Here is a 22,206-nt window from a genome sequence, read left to right on the forward strand (position 1 = left end):
ATTTGGGGGCATGCATATCAATGGTGTTTTTAAAAGGGTTCCATGCTGTTTCCAGGTATCCCTGTATAACGGGCCGCCCCACCCCAGAGGTGGCTGCATCTCAGTGCCAGCCAAGAGGTTCCTGGGTAACCAACCACCCCACTCCAGAGGTGGCTGCATGTCAGCATCGGGCTAAGCGTCCCTGGGTAATTGGCCGCCCTGCCCCAGGGGTGGCCACAACTCAGCACCGGGCAAGGAGTCCCTGGGTAACCAGCCCCATTCCAGAGGTGGCTGCATCTCATCACCGGGCAAGGGGTCCCTGGGTAACCGGCTGCCCCGACCCAGAGGTGGCCGCATCTCAGCGCTGGGCGAGACCATGTGTAACCAGCCCCACCCCAGAGGTGGCTGCATCTCAGCGCCGGGTGAGGGGTCCCTCTGTAACCAGCTGCCCCGCCCCAGAAGTGGCCACATCTCAGCACTGGGTGAGGGATCCCTGTATAACCAGCTGCCTCCAAAGAGCTTGGGAAAGGCTGGATTACAAAGGGTCTGTGCAACATTGCAGCCAATGGACAGGTGCCAGAATCCCAGGGGGAGCCCAGGCCAAACTATGTCTAGGATAGGATGGCTCCTGCTCTGCCAGAAAAGTCAGTAACTGTCTGCTTTGTGCTCAGAACCTCTGACCCCCTGGTTCCGGGAGTGGGGGCTGGTGATTAGAGGAGGGGGGCTGGGAGCCAGGACTCCTGGGTTCTTTCCCCGGCTCTGCGAGGGCAGTGGGGGCTGGTGGGTTACAGTAGGGGAGGCTAGGAGCCAGGACTCCTGGGTTCTCTCCCTGGGTCTGGGAAGGGAGTGGGGGCTGGTGGGTTAGAGCGGGGGGGCTGGGAGCCAGGACTCCTGGGCTCTCCCCCCCCAGCTCTGGGAGGGGAGTGGGGGCTGGTGGTCAGAGCAGGGGGGCTAGGAGCCAGGACTCCTGGGTTCTCTCCCCAGCTCTGGGAGGGGAGTGGGGGCTGATGCGTTAGAGCAGGGGGGGCTGGGAGCCAGGACTCCTGGATCCCATCATCACCAGCTCTGCCCTGTACTTGAATTAATCCCTTTTCTTTCTCCTTTCCCCCCTCAACTCTGCAACCCCCCTCACAAGCTGTTTTGCCCAATCCCTGGAGAAACCTACCTTGTTAATCCTCCCTCTCCTCAGCCGACGTTAATATTTATCCTCCCTGCCCGTTCCCTCCCGCCCCATCGTGAAGACACCTGTTCATTTCAATCCCTGGAAACTCAGATGAACTTTCACACCGCTCTGCTTCTATGAGGCACTTTCAACCTTTGGTCCACCTAGTCCGGGGGCGGGGGGGACACGCACTCTGGCCGCTTTCAAGCTACAGTCACGTCCACTTGGGCCCCTTCCTCTCCCGCGCTGGTCAGGGAACCATGAACTTGGACACCTGCCAGAGGAATTGTCTGGTTTTAATTCCCCCCCCTTAACGCAGCTCTGTTCCAGAAAAAGTGGCACTCGAAACCACCGCTTTTGTCCCCTCTCAAAACTGTGATTTCTCGAAATAACCCCCTCCCCCATTTTAAATCACCGAATACTACCTTTTGAAGGATAAACGATGCCCCGAGACCCCCCTCTTCCCTTCCCCAGCCACACCCATCTAATTACACATCTAGCAGCACAAAATCCATAAATCTGGGGCGGGGAGGCATTTTTAGATCCGTAACTGCATTTCTGGGCTCTGGGACATCCCTCATGCCCCCGGAGTGGGGTGCAAAGCTGAGTGTCCATTTCAAGCCAGCCATTCCCAGAAGCAAGTAGGGAAACTGAGGCAGGGGCATGCTGACCACGAGATTACAGGATGTGGCCTTTTACTTCCCTGTTTGCATACACCTGCCCTCGCTGGGGCAGTGCCGTATTTCCCCAAATGAATGGAGCAGCCCGATCCCCCTCCCCCTTTATAAAACATTCTCTATGTTAGACCCAGGCTCTGGTCCAATTTCTGTTCCTCGCTGGGGTCCCCCCCGGTTCCTCAGTGTCCTCCCCACATTATGGACCTAGCCTTCCAGCCCGTGGGAGGCACCAGAGGAGAATCCAGGTGGGCAAGGGTGGTAGTGAAGTGGCTTATTTCTGTGAAGGAACATCCTTCTAGGTCGAGATGTTGAAGAGGGTGGTGGCAGGGAAGAGAGACAAAACCCTAAGACCCCTCCCCAGGCTCGAATTTACCGCATTAAGCCTTCCAGAACCTGGTTATGGTCCCAGTGAAGGAGTTCACTCCAGGGATCAGAGAATACAAACAGGGGATTGGACCCCTGAGAGAGGAGGGAGAAGCCCCAGGTTGTAATAATGGATTGAGGGGCCCCAACAGAGCTGCGGGGGGTGGGATGGAGCTGTCCCTCCTTGGTCCCCCTCCCCTTCACCCAGCCACTGGCTGGCACGGCCAGCACTCCCTTGTAGTCACGTCGGCTTCCTGAGATCTTGGCTTCTGGCCAGACAGTCTCTGTCCTGGGAGGAATGTTTCCCACAGGCCGGTGTCAATAGGGACGGCTCTGTCCCGGCCTCCACCTGGCTGCAGGCAGGAGAGGAGCTCAGACAGGAAAAGAAGTTGGGTAGAGTGACCAAAACCAGGCTTCCGGCCAAGAGGAAAGCCCCAGCTGCCAAGAAAGAGGCCGTGTAGTTCCCAGTCATGTCCCGCAACCAGCCTGGAACAGAGAAAAGACTGAGTCATCTAGAGCAACAGCCGGAAAACCCAGGGCGAGCTAGAACAACAGCCAGAGAACATAGGGCAACCTAGAACACGAAGGCAATCGAGAATGGCACAAGAGCTAAGTGTGATCTAGAACAACATCCAGAGAGCACGGGGCAACCTAGAACATGAAGATGACCAAGAATGTCATACAAACCCAAGGTGACCTAAAACAATATCAAGAGAATGTAGGGAAAACTAGAACATGGAGGTGACCTATAGCACCATAAGAACCCAGGGTGACTTGGATCAAAACCTAGGGTGACCTAGAACCACGGTGACCCAGAATGAGGTCACAAGGACCTTGTGAGGTCTAGCCTGTTGGAGCAGGGGGAACTGGGCGTCAGGACTGCTGGGTTCTATCCCCACCTCTGGGCCTATCTCCAGGGGCTACCAAAATGGGGTTGGAGGGCAGCTAATCCCAAGCAGGATGATGTTCACGTGTCAACCACTGGTCCCAAGACCAGGGTGGAGGCTAGGAGTTTTGGCTCCAAGAAGGCCCAAGACTATGACTGAAGGTTACGGGGAAAAGGGTAGGGCTGGGGATTGATTTACTGGGGTGGGGGGAGCTTGTTTCCAATTAATTGAACAGGAGGAGAAGGAAGCCAGTGGCCATATACCAGAGAACGGTGCTCCCAGAAGCCCGCCGATGCTCTCCATCATCTGCAGCAGCCCCATCGAGCCGAAAATCCGCCCAATACCCACGATTTCCGGCAGGATGGAAAAGACCACGGGGGTCAGCGCCCCGGAGAAGAACCCGTAGCAGATGCTGATGGCCATCAGCAACGGGTAGCTGCGTCCCAGAGGCACCAGCGCCAAGGAGATGCCAGTCAGGGAGGTCCAGGCCACCAAGATGTGGACGAGGCGGAAAACCCGGCAGTCGGCCAGCCAACCCGAGAGGAGGCGGCCAGACAGGTCGGCCACAGCTGCCACGGACATGAGGAAGGCAGCCTGGTACTCGTCGAAGCCCAGCTCCCAGGCTCGGGCCACCAAGTGGACATAGGGAATGAAGTAGCCGGTGTTGATCAAGGTCACGGCCAGGACAAATCTCATAAAGGGCCAGTGGGACAGCAAAGGCAGGCCGAAGAGGGTGGAAAGCTTCCCCAGGCAGCTCCCGCCAGGGTCCCTGGGGCCGGCCAGGTCCTCCTTGAGGGTCAGGGGGCGGATGAGGGCTCCGCATACCACCAGGTTGAAGGACATGCCGGCCACCACCAGGAGGGCCCCCCGCCAGGCGTAGGTGTCCACCAGGAACTGGAAGAGCGGGGAGAAGGCGAAGGAGGACAGGCCCACGCCCATGAAGGCCAAGCCCGTGGCGAACGTCCGGCGCTTTTTGAAGTAACGGGCCACCGAGGCCACGGAGGGCGTGAAGACCAAGGCCCACCCGAAGCCTGCAAAAAAAAGGGAGGGGGGGTAGAAAATACACCCGTCAGGGCCCCTCCAACCACATCCAGGTTGTTATGGCAACAGCCCAGGACATGGCCACAAATGAGACTGTTTTGGGCCCATCCACTTTTTCCTCGTTTTTCCAAAATGGCTGCCGTGTGGCTGCAGCCATTTTGAATGAGGCCCGGCTCCTTCCTCCCCCAGCCTCAGTGATTACTACCCCCGCCACCACAAACTGCAGGGTTCCCCCCCATACGGGTGGCCATTTTGAATGAGGCCTGGCTCCTTCCTCCCCCAGCCTCAGTGATTACTACCCCCGCCACCACAAACTGCAGGGTTCCCCCCCCTACGGGTGGCCATTTTGAATGAGGCCTAGCTCCTTACGCCCCTAACTCCCTACAGTGGCGGACATTTTAAAATTTGTCCAACTCCTTCTCCCTACCCCCACCCGTCAACCGGTGACCACTTTGATGAGCCTCTCTTTCCTTTGATGCCCTTCATCCCCAAACTGTCCCCCTCAGTGGCAGCCATTTTGAATAATAGTCTGGCTCCTTCCCTGTAGCCCCACAGAATGGCAGCCATTTTGAAAAGGCCCTGCTCCTTTCCCCTCTGGATCCACAGTTCCTCCCACATACCCGCCTCCCAACTGTCCCCCTCATAAGCAGCCATTTTGGATAAGGTCTGGCTCCTTCCCTGTGGACCCACAGTTCCCCCCCTCCCTCCCAGGATGACAGCCATTTTGAAAAGGCCCCACTCCTTTCCCCCCTGTGCTCTCCTCACTCCAAACAACTTCCCCACTGATTCCACAGACACGGTGGCAGCCATGTTGAATAAGACATGGCTCCTTCCCCTCCTTGGGTCCATGGTTGCCCCCTCACATGATGGTAGCCATTTTGAAGAAGGCCCACCTCCTTCCCCCTGCCCCCACCCATGGCAGCCATTTTGAATATGGTCTGGCTCCTTCCCCCGGGCCTGTAGTTCTCCATCTTCTCCCTACCGTCCCTTCCCCACGGCTCCTGCACCCCACTGATCCCCCCACCTCCCCATTCTCTACCCCAGCACAAAGATATAACTGTGCACCAGTTGTCATTTGGTATGATTAGGGTCTATTCAGGGTTGGCTCTCTTTTTTGGGGGGGGGTATGGGAGATGAAGGGGGGGCATTTGACAATAATGCCCTGCTCCCTCCACCCATGGCCCCCGCCCTCCCTTTTCCACCCTCCACCCCCTCGCTGCAGCCCTGGAGCTGTGGCGGGGGGAGATTTTGCCGGCAGCCCCAAATATTGGCTGGGGTTCCTGGGCATAACCCGCCACTGACACCCCTCCACCCCCACCCAGCGATCTGAGATTTGGGGAGGCTTAACGACCCCCATCCTGCATTATGTGCCACCCACGCCCTTTCAAAAGTCTGACTGGTCTTGTGTCCCCCACAAGTATCACCTCCCTTAAAAACGACTGCGACGTTACACTCCATAATGTTTGATGGAAATACGCTAATATGATGCACTGGAATAAACTTCATGCAAAAGGTCTCCTGTAAGGTATCGTTACAAAGCTTATCATCCACCGAGTGTGTTCATCCTGTTTGTATGCATGGATCAGTCTTGTATCTGAAACTAGGAATACGAACTATACCTCTGAGGTCATCGTAATTATGCAAAGTGTCGGCCATTAATGGTGGTGTAGAGCCTTGATGGCTCCCCTTGACTAGGACAATTGGTTGCAAATGGTTTGTTTACCTGCAAGCCTTCCTGGGGTACGTGGGGGCCAACCCAGGAAGAATGGAGCAGATTAGGAGGAGTCTAACCTATGAAAGAATTGTGGAATTGGTCCTGCTTTGAGCAGGAGGTTGGACTAGATACCTTCTGAGGTCCCTTCCACCCCTGATATTCTATGAAAGAAACTTATTAGAACATCTCTGAGGATGAGATTGACCTGTATTCAGTTCCCTAATGTATTAGGCTTAGACGTGTGTGTTTTGTTTTATTTTGCTTGGTGACTTACGTCGTTCTGGTTGTTATTACTTGGATCCACTTAAAAACTACTTTTTATACTCAATAAAAATCACTTTTGTTTATTGATAAACCCAGAGAAAGTGATTAACACCAGGGGAGCAAACAGCTGTGCATCTCTCTCTGTGTGTTATTATGAGTTTACTCTGTATAAAGCTTTAAACAAACAGAGTGTGGAAGTAGAGAAAGAACTGACAGGGATTCAAAGGGGATTTCAACGCACGACAGTCTCCGTTCGCAAGAGGCAGGCTAGCTGTAACCCTAATAACACGAGATCTGTAGACGCGAGGCGAGTGGGAAAAAAACTGTGAGAAGTTGTTGCGACCTTGTGTCGATAAATATGGAATATAGACTAGAGTCCAAATAAGTGAGAAAAATAACATGTTGAGGTGACCTACGTATACACAACATGCAGGTGTTGCTTATTATTGTATGTAACAAAAAGTATAAATGCTTGCTGGAATTGTTTACCTGTACAGAGACCTGCCTAGGAGGGGGAAAACCCTGTGTCCTAGCACATTCTCTCCCTCTATGCAATTGCTTGAGAATAAAGTATCTGACTTTGCTGCACCCAACCAGAGAGTGAGAACTATGTTTTTCTCCGACAAGAGTAAAACGGATTTGGATCCCATTGGGAGCTGGGGGTCTGGGTGCTGGAGAAAGTAGCTGAGTTAGCGTTCACTTAAAGCCTCTAGACCTCGACTCTGGGTTGCAGCAGGCGTGTGTGTCTGGCTCAACTAGGCAGGGTTCTGGAGTCCCAAGCTGGCAGGGAAAGCAGGTTCCGAGGTAATCTCAGCATATCAGGTGACAGTCCCAAGAGGGTCTCTGTGATGGAACCCGTCACACATACAAAAGTGTCACAGATCACTAGGACGGAAAACTAGCTTCCTTGCTCCTTTTTACCATAGCATTATAAAACCAATTGATTGGAATATCAATTTTGGACTAACCTATATAGAGCTCTGCCAACTAGTCGTGGTTTGTAAGCACTCTCTTTGTACGGACTTCATTAGTGCTCTTTACCTATCGTAAAACCAGGCAAATATCTAGATGCACCCCCTGGAAAACCTCGGTGTAGACCCATGGCTCTAGTGTCCGGGGGAAAAAGCATTCAGGGGGAAGAAAACCGGGAGGCAGATAGCCGGAGGGGCAGAAAGGCTTTGTGATGCTTGGAAAAATGTCATTTCTTCCCCATTGAATAACTCCCCAAAACAGCAAAGGAATTGCACCGGTGCATACTGATTCGGTGGGATGACGCGGGTCAGTGTGACAAGAACAAGGGGGCGGGGCAGAATAGCACCAAGTAGCCACCACTCTCAGAGGCTGCTGGGAGTAGGCGGAGCCTGCGGGGCATATATAAGCCAGATCCGCGGAGCAGAGGCAAGATCCAAGGAGACTGAAAGACTGCCAAGGGGAAAAACAGCCCCAGAAAGGAGGGGGAGCAGTGGTTTTCAAGGGGGTTTGCAGTCCAAGAAAAGCCAGACTGGGTCAGATCAAAGGTCCAGCTAGCCCAGATTCTCCGCAGCTTGAGGTCTTCGAACCATGATTTGAGGATTTCAATAACTCAGACATAGGTTAGAGGTTTGTTACAGGAGTGGGTGGGTGAGATTCTTTGGCCTGCATTGTGCAGGAGGTCAGACTAGATGATCATAATGGTCCCTTCTGACCTTAAAGTCTATGAGTCTAAGGGTATGTCTACATCTAAAATTTTGCAGCGCTGGTTGTTACAGCTGTATTAGTACAGCTGTATAGGGCCAGCGCTGCAGAGTGGCCACACTTACAGCAACCAGCGCTGCAAGTGGTGTTAGATGTGGCCATACTGCAGCGCTGTTGGGCGGCTTCAAGGGGGGTTCGGGGAACGCGAGAGCAAACCGGGGAAGGAGACCAGCTTCGCCGCGGTTTGCTCTCGCGTTCCCCGAACCCCCCTGCAAACTGCAGGGAAGGAGACCTGCTTGCTCGGGGTTCGGGGAACGCGAGAGCAAACCGGGGAAGGAGACCAGCTTTGCCGCGGTTTGCTCTCGCGTTTCCCGAACCCCCCTGCAAACCGCAGGGAAGGAGACCTGCTTGCTCGGGGTTCGGGGAACGCGAGAGCAAACCAGGGAAGGAGACCAGCTTGATTACCAGACGCTTCCTCAGGTATGCCGGGATACCTGCTTATTCCACGGAGGTGAAGAAAAGCGCGGGTAAGTGTCTACATTTGATTACCAGCGCTGGATCACCAGCGCTGGATCCTCTACACCCGAGACAAAACAGGAGTATGGCCAGCGCTGCAAACAGGGAGTTGCAGCGCTGGTGATGCCCTGCAGATGTGTACACCTCCTAAGTTGCAGCGCTGTAACCCCCTCACCAGCGCTGCAACTTTGTGATGTAGACAAGCCCTAAGTGATCCATCCCCTGTTGCCCATTCCCAGCTTCTGGTAAACAGAGCTTGGGGACCAGGGAATCCAAAGGGGTCCGCAGCTCCATTATGTTTGAAAGCCACCGAGGTTGAAAGCCACCGAGTGAGACGGTTCTGGGCTCCGATATAAGCCAGATCGGACTCACGGCTGAAAGAAAGAGAACCAACATCTCAAGAAGATCGGAAGTCTGCGAAGGGGAAAAACTAGCTCTGGAAAGGGACGTCACCACAATGAGGTATTGACTTTGGGGAGAGGTGAGACACCGACGGGAATTTGCCTCCTACAGAAATTTTGGACTTGTCTCAGAGGAACTGATGGGTAAATGGGACGAAAGACTTGGTGTATATAGGTGATAATAAATTGGATTTGGATATTTGGCACTGGTGAGGCCACATCTGGAGTGCTGCTTCCAGTTTTGGGGCCCCCGCTACAGAAAGGATGTGGACAAATTGGAGAGAGTCCAGCAGAGGGCAACGAAAATCATCAGGGGGCTGAGGCATATGATTTATGAGGAGAGGCTGAGGGAACTGGGGTTATTTAGTCTGCAGAAGAGTGAGGGGGGATTTGATAGCAGCCTTCAACTACCTGCAGGTGGGTTCCAAAGAGGATGGAGCTTGGCTATTCTCAGTGGTGGCAGATGACAGAACAAGGAGCGATGGTCTCAAGCTGCAGTGGGGGAGGTCTAGGTTGGATATTATGAAACATTATTTCACGAGTAGGGTGGTGAAGCACTGGAACGGGTTCCCTAGGGAGGTGGTGGAATCTCCTTCCTTAGAGGTTTTTAAGGCCTGGCTTGACAAAGCCCTGGCTGGGATGATTTAGTTGGGGTTGGTCCTGCTTTGAGCAGGGGGTGGGACTAGATACCTCCTGAGGTCCCTTTCAACCCTGATGTTCTACGATTCTATGATATATGAGCATTCCTGCGGTTGGGCATTGGTCCTGTCCAAAAAACAACTATCAAATGACTTGTCAATTAATTTTAAAGCGAAGTAGTGGTCCATATGGATAAGAGGAAATACCCTGAAATCCAGTTTTGTTTGGACACGTGATGTGGACCACTTCTGTTTTTATGGCTACCAAGGTCTAACTTTTTCAACCTCTGCATCTGTTGGCCCACAGTTGTCTGACCAGCCCTCGTGATTTCCCGCTGCTGTGCAAATTTCAATCAATAAGAACCGGGGAGGGGAAAAAAAAATGCTTCATCCATCGTTTTATGTAATGGCGCATGTTTAAAATCACTCACAATTGAAAAAATAAACTGGTTCCAACCCGTGATCTTACACAACTGTGAAAGCGTAAGCTGAAAAATCTCAAAGAGATGCTTTAAAAATAAAAGCATTTAAATTATCCATCGAAATTATCAAAAAACCCCAACACTGAATGCTGCCAAGTCTTAGCTCGTGTCATTACGAGCACCAGGCTGTCTGAACTCAGGAAAAGGCAAAATGCAGTGAAATGAAACTCTTTAAAACACACCACCGACAAGATCTGGTCATTCATACCTGGAATACCTGATATTAGACCCAGAATCCCTTGCTCCTGGTCTTGGGTAAGGATACTCCCAGGATGCACCAAGGCAGGGGGAGCTCAGGGCGGGACTTACCTGAGAGCAGCCCGATGCTCAGATACAGGTGGGTCAGGCTGGTGGCGAAGGAAGCCAGGAGCATGCCCAGCCCTGAGAGGAAGCCCCCGGCCATCACCACGGGGCGCGCGCCGTACTGCGTGCTGAGGGCGCTGCCCACCGGACCTGCAGGGGGCAGCAGAGAGACACCGGTCGGGCCCTCGTTAACCTGCGATGCAGCTGACTCTGGGGGACGAGTGGTATTCTCCCTCCTACCCTCCAAAAAAAAGAGGGTCAGGATCCCCCGCCCACCACCAAACTCACTAGCAAATTGCTGCACCGCGATCCCGATGGAGGTGATCCAGGACACCCGCCCTGACAGCTCCCCGAAGTACCCCACAAACTCCATGAAGAAGATGCCGAAGGAGCGGATCACCCCGAAAACCAGCGCCGACTGGAAGAAGGCGGCCAGCACCACCATCCAGCCCCAGCCCCCGTCAGGGGGGTCGGGGTGCACCACCGGCATTGAGGCTTACTGTAGGAGAAAAAGGGGCATTAGAAAAGGCTATTTTGCCCTGGAGTACAGGCCCTCCAGTCCCGGCCTCTCCCAGCAGGGAGTGCTGTGGGGTGTGAGTCAGGGGGCTGGCTGTGGGGGGAGCTCCCGGCTCCTCCAGTTCCAGCCTCTCTCAGCAGGGGGCACTGTGGGGTGCAGGGCAGGGGGGCTGGCTGCATTTTCCCTCCCTTTGCATCTCTTGCGTGGGCTCAAAACTGCCCCCCACAAAAAGACTCCATGCCCGGGGCTCTGGGTGGCCCCCCACCTGCCCCTCTCCCCATACCAGGGGCCCCTATTCTCTTTGCATCCCGTCTCTCCCTATACCAGGGGCCCCCATACCGCTCCATCTTATTTCTCGTCTTTCTGTCTAGGAGATTGACACCCTATGTGACCAATGCAGTCAGCCCCATTAAGAGGGGCACCATTCAGCGGGAAGACCCTAATTTCTGCCCTCCCACAGTCCTTCATTCTATAGGCAATCCCAGAGGCACGCACTTGAGGCCAGGGGTGATCCCCTCAAATCAACAGGTGTCTCCCCACTGCTAGACCCTGTGGATGAAGCTAGATCGGAACGAAGCCCTCTTCATCCAGAGTGTGTCCACAGATATTCGGTGCACAATTAAACCAGCCGTATCATGCGCAAAGGAGAGCGAAGATGCTACTGCCCAGAACAACAGATGCCAATGAAAGCTCTCCTGCCCGTCGGGAAACGTACGCAATGCTTGAAACCGGATTTGCAATAACTTTGGGTCTCCAGACCCGGTCAGTAGCAGAAATGCGTGTGAAGTTTGCGGATGATACCAACCCAGGAAGGGTTGCAAGTGCCTTGGAGGGTAGGATTAAAATTCAAAGTGATCTGGACAAACTGGAGAAATGGTCTGAAGTCAATTGGATGCAATTCAATAAGGACAAATGCAAAGTCCTCCACTTAGGAAGGAAGAATCAGATGCATGCATACAAAATGGGAAAAGACTGCCTAGAAAGGAGAACTGCGGAAAAGGATCTGGGGGTCATAACGGATCACAACCTCAATACTAGTCAGCAGAGTGACCCTGTTGTAAAAAAAAAAAGAAGCAAACATCATTCTTGTATCCATGTATTAGCAGGAGTGTCGTAAGCCAGACACAAGAGAAGTCATTCTTCCACTCTACTCCGCACTGATTAGGCCTCCACTGGAGGATTGCGTCCAGTTCTGAGTGGCACATTTCAGGAAAAATGTGGCCAAATTGAAGCGAGTCCAGAGAAAAGCAACACAAACGATGAAAAATCTGGAAAACATGAGCGACAAGGGAAGATTGAAAAAATTGGGTGTTTAGTCTGGAGAGGAGAAGACTGAGAGGGGACATGATACCAGTTTTTGAGGACATAAAAGGTTGTTTCGAGGAGGAGGGAGAAAAATTGTTCTTAACTTCTGAGGATAGGACCTTGGTAACCATAAAAACAGAAGTGGTCCACATCACGTGTCCAAACAACGCTGGATTTCAGGCTATTCGAAGAAAAATTGTTCTTCTTAACCTCTATACAGAACAAGAAGCAGCAGGCTTAAATTGCAGCAAGGGTGGTTTTGGTTGGACATCAGGAAAAACTTCCTAACTGTCAAGGTGGTTAAGCGCTGGAATAAATTGCTGAGGGAGGTTGTGGGATCTCCATCATGGGAGATTTTTAAGAGCACATTAGACAAACAACTGTCAGGTGCTCGACCGCCGCCACGGTCCTTCATCTGGTGCCCACCAGATGAAAAGTTTGGGGACCACCGGTCTAGATAATACCTAGTCCTGCCTTGAGGGCAGGGGACTGGACTGGATGACCTCTCGAGGTCCCTTCCAGTCCTATAATTCTATGATTCAGCAATTCGTAGCTTGTGATATACGAGCAAAGCGCAGAAGAACAGAGCACTGGAATGGGTTCCCTAGGGCGGTGGTGGAATCTCCTTCCTTAGAGGTTTAAGGCCCGGCTTGACAAAGCCCTGGCTGGGATGATTTAGCTGGGGATTGGTCCTGCTTTGAGCACAGGGTTGGACTAGATACCTCCTGAGGTCTCTTCCAACCCTAATATTCTACAATTCTACAAACCCAAGTTGAAAACATTAGATTTGGGAGGGAGGGGATTTGGGGTGCTTGCCCCCAAAAGTACATAATGGTCATCCTGGGTCAGACCAAAGGTCCATCTAGCCCACTGTCCTGTCTTCCGACAGACGCTTCGGAGGGAACAAACAGAACCGAGACAACATTTGAGCGTTCGTCCAGGCTGATATTCCCACGTAACCCAAGCCGGGGAACTTCACCCAAAATAATTCCCAGAGCCGCCCATGCTCTCCGCTGCCTGCTTTCTTCCGTCTTTGCTTCCCGTCGTCTTTTGGAGTTGACGACATGGCAATCCGAGCACCTGTTATGCCAGATCTATCGGGGTTTTGCGGAACTGCATTCGAACCCTGGTTCATTTGGGTTTTCAAGAACATCTTCAAGCCCCTACACGGGTGATGCATTGATCTTGCTTCTTATGCAGTTATATGGGGGCGCCTGAGCACAGAACCAGTGATGGGGGACTTGTGCGAGTTGCGCCCGAGAGAGAGTTGGTCTGGAGCAGTGGTTTTCAAACTTTTTACTTCTGGCGACCCAGATGAAGAAACTTGATGCCTTGATGCCTTCGGATGATTTAGCTGGGGATTGGTCCTGCTTTGAGCAGGGGGTTGGACTAGATCCCTCCTGAGGTCCCTTTCAACCCTGATATTCTATGATTCTATGACCCAAAAGAGCTGGGGATGAGGGGTTTGAGAGGGGCTCAGGGCTGGGGCACAGGGTTGAGGTGCGGGGGTGAAGGCTGCAGGGTGGGGCCGGGAATGAGGGATTCAGGGTGTGGGAGGGGGCTCTGGGCTGGGGGTGCAGGCTCTGGGCTGGGGCCAGAGATGAGGGGTTTGGGGTGCAGGAAGGGGCTCCGGGTTTGGGGAGGGCTCAGGGCTGGGGCAGGGGATTGGGGCACACCCCCCACCCCCAGCTCCCATTGGCCTTGCAGTAAATGGGTCGCGACCCACAGTTTGAAAACCACCGGTCTAGATAATACTTAGCCCTGCCATGAGCACAGGGGACTGGACTAGGTGACCTCTCGTGATCCCTTCCCGCCCTACGATTCTCCGAAGGGAAATTGTTCTGATCAATGGCTTCCTTCACACTTCGCCCCTCAAACCACTTAACCAGGCTGCCTTCGGTTTTATACATCTTGAATAAGGGGTTCTCCGTGCATGGAAGTGACTGGCACGGAAGATGAAGATAGATCGGAATGAAGCCCTCTCAATCCAGAGTCTCCAGAGAGATCCAGGAGCAGCTCCGGTGCTTAAAAGCTTAGCTGACGGACTTTCATTTCTGCTTATTAACCGCCACCCGCCCCCAGCCTCCCTTCCACAGGACCCCATTCTGCTTCTGGCCGGTCTGTGCAAAAGTGGTTAATCCACTTTCAGAGCCGATTTAAACAGCCCTTAATCCAAATTAACTTCCCAGTGCAGACAAACCCCTTAAGAGGATCAGAAATCCCCCCCCCCAGACAGTTAAGAGTAAATCTGCAATAAATTGACCCCCTCAACCCCCCTCCCACAAGGGTGCTGAACTCTATAATCTTGCAACCAGGCTTTTAACATCTTCACCCCCAGCAGTGCCAAGACATACCAGGGTGAACCCACCTCCATAATCCCCAAAATCGCATGCCCCCCTCGCTGCCCCCCAGCAGCAACTCACCCCAGAACCAGCAGCCCCAAAAGCAGCAGAAGGCATCTAGTGGAGGCAGCTGGGTTAGGGGGAGAGGGGGCATTACCCCTTTAGCTAGGTGACCCCCCCCCACACCACAAGCCCACTCCAGGGAAGAGTGAAGCAACAGCAGCTGGGGGGGGCGGGGGGGCTAGTCTAGAGTCTCCCCCTCCCCCACCACTGGAGCTAGTGTAGCCAGGGTCAAAGTCTATCGAATCGCAGCAGGAAATCAGGGACCCAAACACCATTGCCTCCCTTCTCCCCTCCAGCCCAGGCGGTGTGTGGGCCCTCCCCCTCGCACCACCAGGCGTTACACCTGTATACCCGCCTGGTCTCTTCTCCCCCCCCCATCCTTCCTTACCTGGCCAAGAATCACATCAGCCTCCACTGGTCTCCCGAGAAAGTCAGGGCAAAAAATCCTCCCCCCACCCGCTGCCCCTCTTTAGAAATCCCCCTCTGGGCGTTATACCCAAATACCAGCCTGCTCCCCCCTCCCCCGCCTTCCCGGGGGCTGGCGATCCAGATCCCCCTTAAGAAAAGGGGGGAGGGGATGCGAGGATCAATGAACCCCACAAAGCCGACCCCTCCCCTTCCGCCCCGCGCCGGGCGCTACAGCCGGGCCGCCCGCTCACGTGGACCGCCGCGGCCGCGCCACCGGGTCGCAACGTTCCAAGGGGGGCGGGGCGCAACCTTGTTGCAACGTTCCAAAGGGGCGGAGCGCACCGGCCGGGCGGAAGAGCCGAGACTGAAGTCGGTGGGCGCAGGCCACGCCCCCTTCGCCCCGCCTCCCATCTCTCACCCCTCCGGAGCCGGCGCAGGCGCAACTGGGCTGCACCGGAGCATCTGCTGGATGGGCTTAATTTTGGCCACGCCTCCTTTCCCTGCCCCCTCCCCCCGGGCACGGAGGGGACATCGGGGGTGGGGGCTATGGGGCTGCACAGAGGGGACATTGGGAGGTGGGGGCTATGGGGCTGCACAGAGGGGACATTTTGGGTGCGAGTTATGGGGCTGCACAGAGGAGACATCAGGAGTGGGGGCTATGGGGCTGCACAGAGGGGGACATCAGGGCTATAGACGTCTGGCGTTGGGGCTCAACATTTGGGGTGGGGTTATGGGGCTGCATAGAGGACACATCGGGGGCTATGGGGCTGCACAGAGGAGACATTTAGGGGGCTATGGGGCTGCACAGAGAAGACATCAGGGGTGGGGGCTATGGGGCTGCACAGAGGGGGACATTGGGTGGGGGCTATGGGGCTGCACAGAGAGGGACATTTGGGGTGGGGGCTATGGGGCTGCACAGAGGGGGACATCAGAGGTGGGGGCTATGGGGCTGCACAGAGGGGGACATCAGGGGTGGGGGCTATGGGGCTGCACAGAGGGGGCATTTGGGGAGCTATGGGGCTGCACAGAGGGGGCCTTTGGGGAGCTATGGGGCTGCACAGAGGGGGACATCTGGTGGGCTATGGGGCTGCACAGAAGGGGCATTTAGGGAACTATGGGGCTGCACAGAGGGGGCATTGGGGGACCTGCTGAGCCCCTCTAGTGGAAGTTTGTCTCCCCAAGCTGAGGCAGGGCCCTCCCTGACAGCTGTTTGTCCAACCTGTTCTCAGACACCTCCAGTGACCAGAGAGGGAGAGAATCACACAGAAAATATCCTGTTGCCTCCCTGGAAATCCACGGGACGCCCACGTCTTGAATGCCGCATGCCCATGTGGCCGCCCCATCTCCGAAAAGATCGATTGGGATTGGAAACGGTTCAGAAAAGGGGCCTCAAAAATGATTGCGGGTCTGGAACCGGTTTAACTGATCCCAGGGAATTTGTAGACCGGCCAGGTGGGAGGTCACCAGCAACCAGGGAGGGTTCAGAGAAGAGCCACCAAAACGATTCAAAGATTCGAAAATGTGGCTTTGACTGAGAGATGCCAGGAGCCAGGTGGGTTTAGCTGTGCGGAGAGAAGGCGAAGGGGTGATTTGATCCCGGTCTACAAGGGCGAAGGGGGTTTTGATTTAGACTCTTCTGTCTAATAAAAGCCAACGGGCGGATATTGAAGTTAGACGGATTCAGACGGCAATCAGCCATTGATTTTTTTTCTTTTTTACCAGAGCTTGTTAATTACTCTGTGTTAGACCGTCTTCTGCCAGCCCGGCCTATCCAAGGCCGGGATCAATTGTCTTGATGTTGGTGGTCTTTTGGCCTCGAGACGAAAACCTTGTCCGCGTCTCTCGGACCTTGAAGTAAAAATATCGTCTAAGCCAGTGGTCCCCGGGGGGCGCCAGACGAAGGACCGTGGCGGCAGTGGAGCATCCGCCGAAATGCCGCCGAATTTCAGCGGCGCCGCCTCTCAATGACATCGCTGGTCGGCGGCAGGCGGTGTCACCGAGAGGCAGCGCCGCTGAAATGCTGCCAAATTTCGGTGGATGCTCAACCGCCGGCCAGGACGCTGGTGCATTTAGATGCCCCCGCGGGCGCCATGGCGCCCATGGGCACCGTGTTGGGGACCCCTGGTCTAAGTTATAGCTATAGCCAGGGATCCTGTCACCCTTGGGCGTCTCTTTGTGACGCTACGTGCATCGGACTCCTGGATCAGATCGGCGTAAACCGGGCTTTCTAACCCTGGAATGGTTCTCCCGGCTCGTGTGGCCCGGGGACGTGCCAAGCTCCAGGCAGGCTGCGAAAGGGAGAGCAGATGCTCCCCAAAACTGGCGGTTAACACCGATGTCAAGCTCCCCACCCCAGACTGTGCTCCTGGTCCCCCCCACGCTGGTTGCCGAGAAGCCGAAAAAAGAAATCGCCCGGCCCCTTTTCTTGCATTCGAGTTCTCCAGTTCTCAGTCAGCAACTACTCACGCCACCTCTTCCCAGAGCCCTCTTCCTCGCTCTGCCCCCCAAGACCCCAACCCCCATGACACCCCCTCCCCTGAGCCCCCCTCGCTGCACCCCAGGACCCCAACTCCCATGCTAACCCCTCCCCCAAGCCCTCTCCTTTGCTCCGCCCCCTCTTCCAAGGCCCCTCCCTTGCTCTGCCCCCTTCCTCCATCCATCCCCCAAGACCCCAACCCTCTCTCTGCCCCCTCCCCCAAGGCCCCTCCCTCGCTCTGCCTCCCAAGACCCTAATTCCCACGCCACCCCCTCCCCTGAACCTCCCTCACTCCTCCCCCTCTTCCAAGGCCCCTCCCTTGCTCCAAACCCCCCTCCCCCAAGGCCCCTCCCTCGCTCCGTCCCCCAAGACCCCAATCCTCTCTCCACTTCCTCCCCCAAGGCCCCTCCCTCACTCCATCCCCCTCCTTTGCTCCACCCCCCAAGACCCCAACCCTCTCTCCGTCCCCTCCCCCAAGGCCCCTCTCTCGCTCTGCCCCTTCCCCAAGGCCCCTCCTTTGCTCCACCCCCCAAGACCCCAACCTTCACTCCACCCCCTCCCCCAAGGCCCCTCCCTCATTCCACCCCCTCCCTTGCTCCACCCCACAAAACCCCATGGGTGCTCCAGGGCTGGAGCCACCGGGGAACCGGCACCGATGGTCGCGGCAACCAACCACCGGCCACGAGGCCCCGTTGAAGAAGAAACACGCTTCCCGCCCCCCCGTGGGCTGTTACACCCGTGTCTTTGTGTGATGAAGCAGGAATGTCCTTAGTGTTCTCTCTAACTAGCGTGTGGGTGCCTCAGTTTCCCCTTATGCAGTTCTCAAGTATCTGGGTGGTAGGATAAGGGGGTGTGATTGGTGCAGAGCCCGAGAGGGCCAGTGTGATGGTGTCTGCACAGAGAATGGCCAAAGCCCTGTCTCCTGGCCACTGATGGCCTGGGACCCTCCCCTGCAAGGTGCCAGCTGAAGGTGTTGGAGAACAAAGAGACCAGGTGACCTCCTGGCTGGGGACAGGGTGTATGTGTGTGTGTGTGTGTGTGTGTGTGTGTGTGATGCCCCCTGCTGGAGAGCATTTGTGTGTGTGTGTGTGTGATGCCTCCTGCTGGAGAGGAGCTGTGTGTGTCTATGTGTGTGTGTGTGATGCCCTCTGCTGGAGAGGATGTGTGTGTGTGTGTGTATGATGCCCCCTGCTGGAGAGGATTTGTGTGTGTGTGTGTGTGAGAGAGAGAGATGTTCCCTGCTGGTGTGTGTGTGTGTGTGTGTGTGTGTGATGCCTCCTGCTGGAGAGGAGCTGTGTGTGTGTATGTGTGTGTGTGATGCCCTCTGCTGGAGAGGATTTGTGTGTGTGTGTGTGTGTGTGTATGATGCCCCCTGCTGGAGAGGATCTCTGTGTGTGTGTGTGATGCCCCCTGCTGGAGAGGATCTCTGTGTGTGTGTCTGTGTGAGAGAGAGAGATGTTCCCTGCTGGTGTGTGTGTGTGTGTGTGTTTGTGTGTGTGTGTGTGTGATGCCCCCTGCTGAAGAGGATCTCTGTGTGTGTGTCTGTGTCTGTGTGTGTCTGTGTGTGTGTGTGTGATGCCCCCTGCTGGAGAGGAGCTCTGTCTGTGTGTGTGTGTGTGTGTGTGTGTGTGTGTGTGTGTGTGTGTGTGATGCCCCCTGCTGGAGAGGAGCTGTGTGTGTGTGTCTGTGTGAGAGAGAGAGATGTTCCCTGCTGGTGTGTGTGTGTGTGTTTGTGTGTGTGTGTGTGTGATGCCCCCTGCTGAAGAGGATCTCTGTGTGTGTGTGTGTGTGTGTGTGTGTCTGTGTGTGTGTGTGTGATGCCCCCTGCTGGAGAGGAGCTCTGTCTGTGTGTGTGTGTGTGTGTGTGTGTGATGCCCCCTGCTGGAGAGGAGCTGTGTGTGTGTGTCTGTGTGAGAGAGAGAGATGTTCCCTGCTGGTGTGTGTGTGTGTGTTTGTGTGTGTGTGTGTGTGTGATGCCCCCTGCTGAAGAGGATCTCTGTGTGTGTGTGTGTGTGTGTGTGTGAGAGAGAGAGAGAGAGAGATGCCCCCTGCTGGAGAGGATTTATGTGTGTGTGTGTGATGCCCCCTGCTGAAAAGGATCTGTGTGTGTGTCTGTGTCTGTGTGTGTCTGTGTCTGTGTGTGTGTGTGTGATGCCCCCTGCTGGAGAGGAGCTCTGTCTGTGTGTGTGTGTGTGTGTGTGTGTGTGTGTGTGTGTGTGTGTGTGATGCCCCCTGCTGGAGAGGAGCTGTGTGTGTGTGTCTGTGTGAGAGAGAGATGCCCCCTGCTGGAGAGGATTTATGTGTGTGTGTGTGTGATGCCCCCTGCTGGAGAGGAGCTGTGTGTGTGTGTGATGCCCCCTGCCGCAGAGGGTGTGTGTTTGGGGGGGAAGAACCGCCCCTTTTAGCAAAGGGTTGCGTTGCAGCTCTTCTGCCTCAGATCCCTGTGAGCCATTTTGGCAACAGGCCTGATGCCGGGGTAGATGGGCCCACGGCTGTGACATGAGGAGGCAGGGGCTGGGGGTGGCAGGCTGGGTTGGGGGCACAGCAGGAGACCAGGGTTCCTGGTTGGAATAATTAATTGTGAACGGATACCGATCGCCGGCGCCGGGGGCCGGTTCGGGAACCCAAACCGGCTTCATTTGGTGCTGCCGCTAAAAAGCGAAGGTGGATGCCGACATGGCGGAGGGGGAGCACCTGGGCCAAGCTGAGACGCCCAAGTAGGGCTGCCCGGGGCTGGGGCTGGGGGGTGCAGGGACCTGCCGAGCTTCAGCGGGTGACAGCCCCCCTTCCGCAGGTGGGGAAACTGAGTCACGGAGGCGCGCCACGGCTTGACCTGGGAAACCTGTATCACCCTCTGGGGCACCATCCAGGGCTACCGAGTCCCCTCCCACACCCCACCACCCCCACTCCCTGGGAATGAGGGAGAAGGAACTGGGAAAGAACCAGGAATGAGAGGCCAGCTCCTGCCAGTAGGGGGCAGCCCCGGGCTGCAGAATAGGTGGTGGGGGGAGGTTCCGGAGAGATGGATCCGGTGGGGCGGGAGGTCAGGGATGGTTCTGGTTTTTCTTGGCCATTGGGCCTGGAAGTTTCTAGCTGATCTGTTTCCTTCTCCTCCCCCACCCCCTAGCCATGCAGTAATGCAGGAAACTGGGAGGAAGTTGGGGGGGGGACTGGAGCATGGGGGGGCGGCGTGTGTGGGCACAGACGAGGAAGGAGATGGGGGGTGCTCGTGCACAGAGCAGTATGTGATTGTGCGTCGGCTGTTTGTGTGTGTTGGTGGGGAGGGGTGGAGCGGGGGGGTGGGGACGTGGATTGTTTAGCTGCGTTTTGCCCCGCTGCAAACGGCGGGTGCGTCTCAGCGCCGGGTGAGGGGTCCCTGGGTAACCGGCCGCCCCCCCCAGAGGTGGGCGCATCTCAGCGCCGGGCGAGGGGTCCCTGGGGAACCGGCCGCCCCGCCCCAGAGGTGGGCGCATCTCAGCGCCGGGCGAGGGGTCCCTGGGTAATCTGCCGCCCCACCACAGAGGTGGGCGCATCTCAGCGCCGGGCGAGGGGTCCCTGGGGAACCGGCCGCCCTGCTGCAGAGGTGGGCGCATCTCAGCGCCGGGCGAGGGGTCCCTGGGTAACCAGCCGCCTCGCCCCAGAGGTGGCCGCATCTCAGCGCCGGGCGAGGGGTCCCTGGGGAACCGGCCGCCCCGCCCCAGAGGTGGCCAAATCTCAGCGCCGGGCGAGGGGTCCCTGGGGAACCGGCCGCCCCACCCCAGAGGTGGGTGCATCTCAGCGCCGGGCGAGGGGTCCCTGGGTAACCAGGCTGAAATAGTCCCAGAAAACACAGGGACCAGGGCAGCAGGCTGGATACCGGGCTAGATGGGCCTGTCACTCTGATCTGTCTGGACTCCCCTCTCTGCCTTCCCGGCCTTACCCCATCTCCCGCTGGCCCACGGCCCGGCTGCCGCCGTGGGGCCGTGACTCACCCCGGCCCTCCGGGTTCACTGGGGCGTGTGTTTGTGGCGGGGCGGGGTGGGGAACAGGGATGACGTCTTCGCACCTGTTTCCTGCTTCGGTGACCGTTGCGGAAGGAGCTGGGGGGGACCCCATCTCCGCACCCCACCCCGCCCCCTTGCCGGCTCCAAGGCACAGGAAGGAAATCCGGCCAGCTGGGCCCGGGCCGCAGCAGACGACCGCTGGCCGAAACTGGAGCCCCGCTGAGCCTGAGGGTGTGGAGGATGGGGTGGCCCCACAACATTAGCCCCCCCCCCCAACTCCTGTAAGAGGGGGTGTCAGGGGTCATGAGGGCCTGTGAAATTGGGGGCCATATCTTGGCTGCCTGTGAGTAAGGCAGGGGAAATCCTCTCGGGTGTGGAGCAGTACGGGGGCCTAGACAGACAATGCTACCTTGGGGGCGCCGGCTCCCACCTGGCCCCAGGGCAGGGACTGGCTGGCTTGGGGGGGCAGGGAATGGGGCAGGGGCCTGTCCCCTCTAGGGGGCGCCGACTCCCACCCGGCCCCAGGGCAGGGACTGGCTGGCTCAGGGGGGCGGGGAATGGGGCAGGGGCCTGGCCCCTCTAGGGGGTGCCAGTTCCTATCCAGCCCCACAAATCGAAGCCCCCCACACACTTTTCCCCCCACACACTGTTAGTGTCTAAGACCTGCCTCCCATCCCCTCCAGAAGTGAACCTCATCACAGATCAAGGAGTGCAATTGTCTACATCTGGTGTGCAGGCGAAACCTGAATTAATAATCGAGGGTGTAGGACTCCTGGGTTCCCTCCCCGGCTCTGGGAGGGGAGTGGGGGCTAGTGGTTAGAGCAGGGGCGGCTGAGAGCCAGGACTCCTGGGTTCTCTCCCCGGCTCTGGGAGGGGACTGGGGGCTAGTGGTTAGAGCAGGGGCGGCTGAGAGCCAGGACTCCTGGGTTCCCTCCCCGGCTCTGGGAGGGGAGTGGGGGCTAGTGGTTAGAGCATGGGGGGCTGGGAGCCTGGACTCCTGGGTTCTCTCCC

At 56.3% G+C, this 22,206-nt stretch overlaps 1 protein-coding gene across 3 annotated transcripts; it reads right to left on the reverse strand.

The window, feature by feature from the left end:
• Positions 1–1,418: 1,418 nt before the first annotated feature.
• Positions 1,419–21,177, reverse strand: SLC16A13 (solute carrier family 16 member 13). 3 transcript variants are annotated; one of them, XM_030548138.1, is made up of 5 exons: positions 21,132–21,177; positions 10,390–10,600; positions 10,108–10,251; positions 3,332–4,099; positions 1,419–2,667 (listed from the first exon to the last, which is right to left on the reverse strand). In XM_030548138.1, exons 2-5 carry the CDS (start codon positions 10,589–10,591, stop codon positions 2,423–2,425), a joined length of 1,359 nt encoding a protein of 452 aa, XP_030403998.1. In that variant the 5' UTR covers positions 10,592–10,600; positions 21,132–21,177; the 3' UTR covers positions 1,419–2,422. The 3 variants fall into 3 exon arrangements, with proteins under 3 accessions (XP_030403998.1, XP_030403999.1, XP_030403997.1); XM_030548139.1 differs by lacking the exon at positions 21,132–21,177 and adding an exon at positions 15,046–15,068; XM_030548137.1 differs by lacking the exon at positions 21,132–21,177 and adding an exon at positions 14,717–14,976.
• Positions 21,178–22,206: the final 1,029 nt, after the last annotated feature.

The sequence above is a fragment of the Gopherus evgoodei genome, unplaced genomic scaffold (assembly GCF_007399415.2).
Source record: "Gopherus evgoodei ecotype Sinaloan lineage unplaced genomic scaffold, rGopEvg1_v1.p scaffold_86_arrow_ctg1, whole genome shotgun sequence".
Taxonomy (NCBI): domain Eukaryota; kingdom Metazoa; phylum Chordata; order Testudines; family Testudinidae; genus Gopherus; species Gopherus evgoodei.